Source organism: Bufo gargarizans, chromosome 7 (assembly GCF_014858855.1).
Source record: "Bufo gargarizans isolate SCDJY-AF-19 chromosome 7, ASM1485885v1, whole genome shotgun sequence".
In the NCBI taxonomy this organism is placed as follows: Eukaryota; Metazoa; Chordata; class Amphibia; order Anura; family Bufonidae; genus Bufo; species Bufo gargarizans.
Genome location: NC_058086.1, coordinates 115,801,832 through 115,813,626, shown reverse-complemented (window position 1 = coordinate 115,813,626; position 11,795 = coordinate 115,801,832). Strand labels below are relative to the sequence as shown.

The following is an 11,795-nucleotide window of genomic DNA, read 5'->3' as shown; positions in this document are numbered from 1 at the left end:
GGCCAGTGTGCGGCCTCCCCTCTCCCCCCCGATCATTGGTGGCAGCGGAGAGTTCTGATCGGAGTCCCAGTTTAATCGCTGGGGCTCCGATCGGTAACCATGGCAACCAGGACGCTACTGCCATGGTTACCGATATTAGAAGCATCATATTAATATCATTAGTGGCAAAGGATGCTGCGCTGTCTGGGACCGGCCGGGAGCTCCTCCTACTGGTAAGTGACAGGTCTGTGCGGCGCATTGCCAGTAGGAGGAGCTCCCGGCCGGTCCCAGACAGCGCAGCACCCTTTGCCACTAATGATATTAATACAATAGAGGGAGGGGGGCCGCACACTGGCCACCAATGAAATTAAAACTGGGGAGGGAGGGGGGTCTGGCCCCTGCTGCCTGGCAGCACCTGATCTCTTACAGGGGGCTATGATACGCACAATTAACCCCTCAGGAGCAGCACCTGAGGGGTTAATTGTGCGGATCACAGCCCCCTGTAAGAGATCGGGTGCTGCCAGGCAGCAGGGGGCAGTTCATGTACACAGTTCGTAGTATATTCTAACTTGAAGCATCGCCATCACATAAAAAGCTTTTATGCAGACGGATCTTCGGATCAGTCTGTATGAAAGTAGCCTACAGACACGGATGCCAATCTTGTGTACATCCGTGTTTTTTCACTGACCCATTGACTTGAATGGGTCCGTGAACCGTTGTCCGTAAAAAAAAAAAAATAGGACAGGTCCTATTTTTTTGACGGACAGGATACACGGATCACGGAGGTGGATGACAAACGGTGCATTTTCTGAGTTTTCAACGGACCCATTGAAAGTCAATGGGTCTGTAGAAAATCACGGAAAACGGAACAACGGCCACGGGTGCACACAACGGTCGTGTGCATGAGGCCTAAAAGGAAAAAAAAACATTGCATGCTGGGGTGATTTATACCTTCCAAACAACGGACACCATCTCAGCCAGACAGATCTCACTGAGGTCCATTGGGCATGGGTGGGGTATGTCATATGCAAACAGAGCCTTACACAGAACTATAATAAGCTAGGCTTCAGTTTATTAAGACTTGTAGCAATACCTCTAGGAAATCTCACTACGTGTATATTGGTATAACGTGTTGGTTGGTGTTCATCAGGCAGACACGTGCAGTGGCAGCTAACAATAAAATGTCTGTTACCAGCCACGGTGTGGAAACATCTGGAAGAAGAACCAATTCACAGAACAAGCCGATATCAGGATGAGGGCACACACTATACAACTGAAGCTTTATTTGGTGCAGGTGACACATTAAAGGAAAGGAAATATTTGTTACCAAATTCTAATAAAGAAGGTATTTAAAGAAGACTCTACATTTGTCTTGATGTGTTACTCAGAGTGTAATAAAAACTTCCTATCTAGAAGGCTGTCTAGCCATGCCAACCTGTTATGGCAACGATTTAGGGCCCGAAACACTCAAAAGCAGGAATGAACATCTGACAGCTTGATATTTCTTGGTTTTCGCCCAGTATAACTGGAATGTATGTTGTAATGGTATGGTCTCACTTGCTGCTCCTGGACTTGTTCTTGAGTGCTAGCCACATGAAAAGCCTATAAAATCTTATTTACAGTGTACATTGGACTGAAGATGTAAACCGTGAGTGAAGGTCCACACTCCTACCGCAGTGAGCAATAAACATTCGGTTATCGCAGAAACCTCATTTTCTTTTTCTTCCAACGTTTATGGTCCACATCCTCAACAAAATCTGGGGGATCTGGTACCACAAATCCATCCGTCAATTTGTAATACACTATTGTTGAGTCAGATTCAACAACAGCTAAGAGGACAGAACATGCAGGACCTTGGTCTTCTTCTGATGTGTGGCTCAATTTCAGAAACTGTTGAATTCTGAAAAATAGTAATAAGTGATATACAACATGTAGCGAATATATAATTAATTTCTAATATTGGATTTTAAAACCTGATAGATATAACAATGCAATTTGTATCAGGGATCCTATCACTTTATTGGGTCAAATTCAGGTGGAAATTGTTCTGAAATGTGAGTTAATGCTGAAACGATATCAGGCGGATTTAGTGACAAAGACAGAACTGATCTTACTTGGGTCCAAATAGGACTCAAGGATGTTTACCAGATGGCTGTCCTTCAAGGACTGAAGGCTGATATTCGGGTAGTGTGATGAATGGTAACAGGTCCATGCACCTGATCACACAAACTGAATGAGGGAGGACTGATCGTTACCGGCACACCCCTGATTACATTGGGAGATGTGCTGCCAGTAACCGGTCATCCCTCATCCTGATGAAAGAAAAAATGAATAGCGGCACTCACCATAAAGTAATATTTGCAGCTATATTCTGGTTATAAACTGCCCGCACTTTCCAGTTTTTAACCAGAATAAAGCTTCAAATATTACTATATGGGAGTGCCGCTATTCATTTTTTCTTAATTCTTTGATTTTTGTATGGCAATCAAGCAGAGCACCACCATATATGGCATGTTGCGAGTGCAGGTGTGAACACAGTTGGACATTGGTCACACTCTAATTGCCCGAAAAACTGTGCAGACTAACAGGGGCCCATAGATCTGGCTGCCCATGATCACCCCAAGAACCTTGCTAAAAGGCTGTACGTAGTAAGTAAAGTATGACTGCAATAAAATGCAATTCTTATACAAAATAATACAATAAGGGAAGTGTTAGTTGCAAAGGCACTTAGAAATGAGCAAGATATAATAAAAAGCTTTACGAAACCAACACGCACAATACTGGATTCTAATACAGTGTAAAAAAAGTACAACCTTGAAATTCACTCTGATTTCAACCCCATAAAAAAAGTCACACTCCTTTAGGTCCAATACTGACCTCACATACAAGCCTGGACCTCAGCCACCAGCTAATATCATTAGGTACATATGCTTCTTGAGAACACCTATCTTTAGGCATTAAAGCGAACCAGTCAATTCACCATACCCCTTTAGCTTTCTGCCCTATGGTCACCACTCATCATGGATTTGGGGAATATGGTGAGGCTTTTTGTGTAGCTCCCAATTTTGCATCTGGTCTAGATGGTGATGCATATAATGACATTATCACACCGGTCTGTCTCTGCATTTCGAAGTCGGGTGCAAGATGGGACACCACACAGAAGAGCACTACTCTGCCCAGAAAAAATTTGTGGAAAATGTACCAAGTTCACAAATTAAAAACAAAAAATATGTAACTAATTGGTAGGGGGTTCCTGAGGGGCTTACAGGTGTTCTCCAGTGCTAAAAGGTTGAAAGTCACTGCCACAGAGAAATGGTATGTATCCCCAGAAGAACATGTTCTACACCGAGAACCTAGGCTGCTTCAGCTATTATTGTCAGCGGCTCTGGCAGCTGGACCACCGATGATCAGCTCATCGAGAATAGGTAGAAACAGGTCAGATGGTCACACTGGTACAGTCCGTGAACTTTAATCAGCACTCACTTCCAGAACAAAGGGCCAGAGGAACTCTGCATAAACCATTTGGCACCCCTCAGAGATTTATTTTACTGCACCGATGAGGTTTGGTATATCAATTGGAGATTTGAGATCATGGACGCCGCTAACAGAAACTTTCTTTGAAGAAATTGCAATTCCAAGCAGTTACATCTCTGACAGTAGGGTGGCGCTAACCTGCTGTCTATTTCCAAGGGCAACCCAAACAATAATATTTGTGAAGGAAGCAATTTTCATAAATATTACATTAAAGGGGTTGTCTCACTTCAGCAAATGGCATTTAACATGTAGGAAAAGTTAATACAAGCACTTACTAATGTAAAGAGATTGTCCATATTGCCTCCTTTGCTGGCTGGATTCATTTTTCCATCACATTATACACTGCTTGTATCCAAGAGACACGGCCACAGCTGCAAAGCAGATATGATGTCTCAGGGACGGGAGCTGCTGCCCGTGTGTGACTATGTGCTCTTCCATGGTCCCGGCCACCAAATAATCCAATGCTTTTTCCTATAGTTTGCAAACACGGTCATCACTGCTGGATTGCCCCTGGAAACGAGCAGTGTATAATGTGATGGAAAAATGAATTCAGCCAGCAAAGGAGGCAATAAGGGTAATGACAATACATTAGTAAGTGGCTTGTATTAAGATAAAAGATTAAGATAAAGATAAAACATGTTTAGCAGTATACTGTTCAGTACAATGTTTTCCAGGGACAAAGGGAATAGTCTTAAAAGGGTTGTCTCACTTCAGTGGGTGGCAGAGATTCCCCTGGAGGAAAAAAAGACTGAAGCATACAGTTGTGCTCAAAATAATAGCAGTCAGACATCACTAACCTGATCAATCATTGTTTTTGGTAGAAATAATATTTCTACATGGCAAATAATTTACTAGCAGGTTTAGTAGAGTAATAGAAACCCAACAGTCATGACATGCATGCTGCTGATTCTGTGTAATTGAATCACTTATTGAAAGGGGCATGTTCAAAATAATAGCAGTGTGGAGTTCAATGAGTGAGGTCATTCCTTCTTTGAAAAACAGGTGGCATTTATTGCCCTTATTTAAGGAAGGAAGGCAGCAAATGTAAAAAGTTGATTGGAGAGGGGAAAACATATTAAAAAAGTGCAGAAAATGATGGGCTGCTCAGCTAAAATGATCGCAAATGCTTTCAAATGGCAACCAAAACCTGAAAGACGTGGAAGAAAGCGAAAAACCATTCAAATGGATAGAAGAATAGCCAAAATTGCAAGGACTCAGCCAGCAATCAGCTCCAGGAAGATCAAAGAAGGTCTAAAGTTACCTGTTAGTTCTGTTACAATTAGAAGACTCCTATGTGAAGCCGAGCTATCTGCAAGAAGCTCCCGCAAAGTCCCACTGTTGAAAAAAAGACATGTGCTGAAGAAGTTACAATTTGCCAAAGAGCACATTGACTGGCCTAAAAAAAAAAATTGTGGACTGATGAAAGTAAGATTGTTCTTTTTGGGTCTAGTGGCCGGAGACAGTTTCTCAGACGACCCCAAACACTGAATTCCAGCCACAGTACACTGTGAAGACAGTGAAGCATGGCGGCGCAAGCATCATGATATGGGGATGTTTCTCATACTACGGTGTTGGGCCTATTTATCGCATACCAGGGATCATGGATCAGTTTGAATACATCAGAATACTTGAAGAGGTCATTCTGCCTTATGCTGAAGAGGAAATGCCCCTGAAATGGGTGTTCCAACAAGACAAAGACCCCAAACACACCAATAACGTGCAACATCTTGGTTCCAGACCAACAAGATTGACGTTATGGAGTGGTCAGCCCAATCCCCGGATCTTAATCCAAGAGAAAACTTGAGGGGTGACATCAAAAATACAATTTCTGTGGTAAAACCAAGAAATAGAGAAGAACTGTGGAATGTAGACCAATCATCCTGGGCTGGAATACCTGTTCACAGGTGCCAGGAGTTGGTTGACTCCATGTAACACAGATGTACGGCAGTTCTCAGAAACAGTGGTTATACAACTAAATATTAGTTAAGTGATTCAAAGGAAAGCAAAATCTTCAAACATTTTTCAGATTATATAGTGAATGTTTGAGTTTGTAAAGAAGAATACAAATACTGCTAGTTTTTTTTTTTTTGAAAAGTCTAACATTCACTTTTCTTCAATTTTTGGAACAACACAAATTTGATATATTTTTCTTCATGTTTTGATCTGGAATAGAATGTGTAGTGTTTGTGTGTATGGAAATAAAAGCTATTAGAAGGATTTTGAGCTTTATTCACTTTTTAAAACACACTGCTATTATTTTGAACACAACTGTACCTAGTGGCAGCATTTTATTTTTGCCTGTTTTCTACAAGTAATCTCTTTGCTATGGAAAGCACCAGAAGACTAAATGGACTTCCGCTTTCTATTGAATCAGACAATGAAGGCCTTTAAATACCCAGTGCTGAAATAAAATAAGAACATCTTCTGTCCTTACTTGTAATACAACCTGACAATGTAGATGAATGGAAGACATTCATTGGAACAGGAAAGTCTCTATGGCCGGGCACCAGAGAACACCAGAGCCTCCACTTCAGCCCTGATATTCCGGAATCCCTTGAATATTCAATGGCAGAGAGCGGACACAGTAGCTTCACACTCCACACAGTATTTCCACCAGTGACAGGAAGAAACGAAAGGAACCTGCTCCCCAGGGAGGATCCTGAACAATCACGTACTTGTGTTACTGGCAAGTGTAGATGTGGATACAGAAATTCAGAGTTTATTCCATTCACAAGTTAAAATAATACCAGATTCAGCAGCCCGTGCCTCTACATCATTCTGTAATGCCCACAGCATTCTGGCATAAACAGCTACACAAAAGGAACACACGATGGATGGACCATCCAAAATAATGAAAAGCATTAAAGGATATTCCATAAATATTTAATAGGTGCAGGTCACACTCCTGGGGCCCACTCCTATTTCAAGATTGGGGCCCAATGTTAATGAAGAGCACACTGCGCACGCACAGCATCTTTGACTGCAATGATAAATGCCATAAATGTCCCAGATGGAAATGCCCCTTTAAATGGAAGATCCTGCGACTGCGGACTGCTTTGCCGGGCCGGGGCATGTACACTGTGATGCCCATTGTGGTCACGACATCAATTCAACTAGTGCGCACGCGTCGACCTGGCGAGGCAGTGTGAAGGCGCGGGATCTCGGCCGGACCTAGTGATGACACAAGGTAATAGGAGGGCGGGCAAAGGAAGAGGCTGGGGAGGAGTAACACTGAAGGAAGGCAGAGCAGCCTGGGCACCTACACACTGAACGCCGCCCCTGGGCACTTGCGGGTGCTCATTTGCATATGCAGTAAACATTGTTTTTCCTGCTTCTGTAAGTCTAAAGAAAATAACAAGGTACCATTACAGTCATGTATAGGTGTGCTGTCTTTAAAGAGTATACATCCTTCATTATACTGAAAGCAACGTAGTTTAACTTTCCTGGACTTCTCATTTCTTTATAGGTCTGTCTAGTGTAATTTCAGGTCACTATGCCTCTCCAGGAATTATTCTCCTAATTCACCAACTATTTTAGTTAATTTCATTGACTTGTTCCATAGTTCAGTCACCTACAGACCAGAAGACACTGGACTTTATCCATGAATTTAAAAAAGAACTATCTAGAGTAATACACACCTTTATTTTACCTAAATCAATGTTGCTCTCCAGTGTAATTTCCACCCTTTCTAGCATCTTTACTCACAGCTCTGGTCCTGAGAATGAACTCACTCACACTTGTTACATAGGACTACCTATAATGAACACATTGTTCTTTAACTGGGACTATACGATATACGTTATGATAAAATGATGTGCCATTTAGCAATATGAGATACATATTATACAACCACACAAGTAAGATGGGTTACTGGAGATGAAAAGTAAATGACATCTGTGGAGCACAACCAAAAGTCCTACCTGAACATGGCACAAGATGCCACAGTTTGTATAGTGGACGTAAAATGCATGCCACGTAACAGGAGGAATCCAGCAATAGTCTCAATAAAGAAGTACAAAAAAAAAGTTAGGGATATTTGGCTTGTGGGTGAAATTTCAGGATGTACCTAAAATTACTCTAAAATGCACTCTAACCTTTACAGATGAACTTAAAGGGAACCTGTCACCGGGATTTTGTGTATAAAGCTGAGGCCATGGGTTGCTAGATGGCCGCTAGCACATCCGCAATACCCAGTCCCCATAGCTCTGTGTGCTTTTTAGGGATCGACCGATTATCGGATTTACCGATATTATCGGCCGATATTCAGGATTTTGAACGTTATCGGTATCGGCATTTATTTTGCCGATATTCCGATAACGTCCTGGGAACACAGATCGCGCTGCTGACAGCGCTCTCCGTGTTCCCTCAGCAGCAGCACAGGGGAGAAGGAGCAGTGTCTCCTCCCCCTGTGCTGCTGCTGCCGCTCCAGCCAATGGGAGGACAGGGGACAAGAGGAGGGGAGGAGCTATGGCCACTGCGCCACCAATGAAGCTTAATCTCACATTAATTCATATACAGGAGGCGGGAGCTGCAGGATCACATAGCCGGCTCCCGGCCTCTATGAGCTGTAGCTGCGATCTGCGGTAGTTAACTCCTCAGGTGCCGCGGATCGCAGCTACAGCTCATAGAGGTCGGGAGCCAGCTATGTGATCCTGCAGCCAGCTCCCGCCTCCTGTATGTGAATAAATTAGAGATTAAGCTTCATTGGTGGCGCAGTGCGCCCCCCCAAGCCCCCCAGTATCAGACATTGGTGGCGCAGTGCGCCCCCCCTCCCCCCCCAATATTAGGCATTGGTGGCGCAGTGCGCCTCCCCCCCAAGCCCCCCCAGTATTAAGCATTGGTGGCGCAGTGCGCCCCCCCCTCCCCCCAGTATTAAGCAGTGGTGCGCCCCCCACAGGATTCCCTCTCCCCTGCTCCTCCGATCGGAGCCCCAGCAGTGTAATGCCATGGCAGCCAGGACGCTATTGAAGCCCTGGCTGTCATGGTAAGCTCCATGCTGCTGTGTGCACAAAGCACACAGCAGCAGGGACAGTGTGAGCTCCTATTCACCCTGATAGATCTCTATCAGGGTGAATAGGACAAGGGTTCTAGTCCCTAAGGGGGCTAAAAGTTAGTTTAAAAAAAAAAAAAGTAATAAAAATAAAAAACACCAAAATATTAAATATAAATGAAAAAGAAAGATTTACAAAAAAAAAAAAAAAATACACATTAACAATAAACATTAATTTTCAGCAGATTTGTGGGAATTTTAATTTTTTTTCTCAAAAATGAAAATTCCCAGAATATCGGTATAAATTATCGGCTATCGGCCTGAAAGTTCACAAATTATCGGTATCGGCCCTAAAAAATCAATATCGGTCGATCCCTAGTGCTTTTATTGTGTAAAAAAATAAATAACGATTTGATACATATGCAAATGAACCTGAGATGAGTCCTGTCCCTGACTCATCTCAGGGACAGGACTCATCTCAGATTATTTTGCATATGTATCAAATTGTTTTTTCTTACACAATGAAAGCACACAGAGCTATGGGGACTGGATATTGTGGATTTTTTTAAAAAAAAATTGCAAGTTTCCAAGTTTCAATTTCTCTACTTCTAGAATACATAGTAATACCTCCATAAATAGTTATTACTTTACATTCCTCATATGTCTACTTCATGTCTGGATCATTTTGGGAATTATATTTTAATTGTTTGGGGATGTTACAAGGCTTAGAAATTTAGAAGCAAATATTATAATTTTTCTGAAATGTTCAAAAACCCCATTTTTAGGGACCAGTTCAGGTCTGAAGTCACTTTGGGAGGCTTACATAGAAACCACCCAAAAATGACCCCATTCTAGAAACTACACCCCTCAAGGTATTTAAAACTGATTTTACAAACTTTGTTAACCCTTTAGATGTTCCACAAGAATTAATGGAAAATAGAGATACAATTTCAAAATTTCACTTTTTTGGCAGATTTTCAATTTTAATAATTTATTTCCAGTTACAAAGCAAAGATTAACAGCCAAACCAAACTCAATATTTATGGCCCTGATTCTGTAGTTTACAGAAACACCCCATATGTGGTCGTAAACAGCTGTACGGGCACACGGCACGGCGCAGAAGGAAAGGAATGCCATATCGTTCTTGGAAGGCAGATTTTGCTGGACTGGTTTTTTTGACACCATGTCCCATTTGAACACTTTTTGTGGGGCAAGGTAACAAGAAATAGCTGTTTTGGCAACGTTTTTATTTTTTGTTATTTACAACATTCATCTGACAGGTTAGATCATGTGATATTTTTATAGACCAGGTTGTCACGGATGCGGCGATACCTAATATGTATACTTTTTATTTATTTATGTAAGACACAATGATTTATTTTTTTAAGCAAAAAAAAAATAATTGTGTTTTAGTGTCTCCATATTCTGAGCCATATTTTTTTTTATTTTTTGGGCGATTGTCTCAGGTAGGGGCTCATTCTTTGCAGGATGAGGTGACAGTTAGATTGGTACTATTTTAGGGGGCATTTTGGTCTAGGGGGCATTGGTTATACTTTTTGTGATGTGAGGTGACAAAAAAAAATGGTATTACTTACCGGTAATTTTATTTTACGGAGCCCATGACAGCACCACCAGAGAGAGGAGGATCCGCCCCCCGAGACAGGAAACCTGCAGAATAAAAAGGGCGGACACTCTCCTCCCCTTCAGTGAGTTTTTCAAGTACCGGAGGAAGGCCGCCAATATATATTAGACATGTAAATGAACATTTCTTTTTTTTTTTTTTTTTTTATATATATATCACCCGTGCAAAAAAAGGACACATAGGGAGGGAAAGCCGTGGTGCTGTCATGGGCTCCGTAAAATAAAATTACCGGTAAGTAATACCATTTTTTCCTATCGCCCATGACAGCACCACCAGAGACTTACCAGAGGAGCTCTAAGGGTGGGATGTAGAAAGAAGGACCCCCTCACCAAAGGAAGTATCCCCCAAAAGGTTCAAGTCCAACCTATAGTGTTTAAAGAAGGTAGAGGGTGAAGACCAAGTGGCAGCCTTGCAAATTCTCTCAATTGGAACCGCAGACCTCTCTGCCCAAGATGCCGCCACTGCTCTGGTTGAGTGAGCCCTTAAGCCAACAGGAGGGGACAGACCAGAGGAAAGATAGGATAAGGAAATAGCAGCAACAATCCATCGGGCGATGGAATTTTTAGAGGCTGCCGAACCCTTATTCACTCCCTGATATTGCAGAAACAGTGAAGAAGACTTCCGCCAGGTAGATGTGGCCGATAGATATGCTAAGAGAGCTCTTCTGACATCAAGACAATGGAGAGACTCTTCCTCCCTAGTAGAAGGATTCTGGAAAAGGGTAGGAAGAACGATCTCCTGAGAGCGGTGAAATCTAGAGACGACTTTCGGGAGAAAAGCCGGGTCAGGGCGAATGATAACTTTGTCATCTAGAATCAGAGTATACGGAGGATTTATGGAGATGGCCTGAATTTCACTAATCCTGCGGGCGGAAGTTAAGGCTATTAACAGGGCCAATTTTAAGGTCAGAAATTTGATAGAGGAGGACTCAATAGGCTCAAAGGGGGGTACTGCCAAGGCTTTTAGTACTACCTCTAAACTCCACGGAGGAGGCTTAGGTACTGACACAAGGGAGGCTCTATCCACGGCCCTAAAAAACCTGGAAATCCACGGATTCCCAGCTAGGTTTAGATTGAACAAGGCAGACAGGGCAGAGACCTGAACTCTTAGAGTGCTGGCTGCTAGGCCCAGCTCTAGCCCCTTCTGGAGAAACTCCAGGAAAGTCTGTACCGGGGCTACCGCCGGGAGGTTCCCTAACTGGATCTGAGCGAAGCCAAGAAATTTATGCCAAATCCTGCTATAAATTCCAACCGTGACCTCTTTTTTACTTTTTAACAGGGTAGAGACTAGGGCGTCAGAAAACCCTTCCTTGTTCAGCAACCACCTCTCAAATTCCAGGCCGTTAAGTGTAGGTTCTCTACGGTCGGATGTAACACCGGCCCCTGGCTTAGAAGCCCCTTGACTGAAGGGAGAACCCAAGGATCGGACACTGACATGGTTCTGAGTCCCGTGAACCAGGCTCTCCTGGGCCAAAAGGGGGCTATCAGGATAACCCTGGCCTTTTCTTCCCGAATCTTCCTCAGAACCCGGGGAATGAGGGGAAAGGGGGGGGAAGGCGTAAGCTAGCTGAAAATTCCACTTTTGGGACAGAGCATCCATCCCACAAGGGGACCCCGACCGGTCTAGAGAAAAGAACTTGGGAACTTTTTT

The 11,795-nt window shown here is 43.0% G+C and overlaps 1 protein-coding gene across 2 annotated transcripts in view; it reads right to left on the bottom strand.

The window, feature by feature from the left end:
- Positions 1–1,247: 1,247 nt before the first annotated feature.
- TSEN15 (tRNA splicing endonuclease subunit 15) overlaps positions 1,248–11,795 on the bottom strand; it is a 28,512-nt gene continuing 17,964 nt past the window's right edge. For both annotated transcript variants that reach the window (XM_044301312.1, XM_044301311.1), the window contains exon 4: positions 1,248–1,879. In XM_044301312.1, coding sequence (XP_044157247.1) covers positions 1,675–1,879 — 205 coding nt within the window. In that variant the 3' untranslated portion in view covers positions 1,248–1,674. The remainder of the gene's footprint in view (positions 1,880–11,795) is intronic.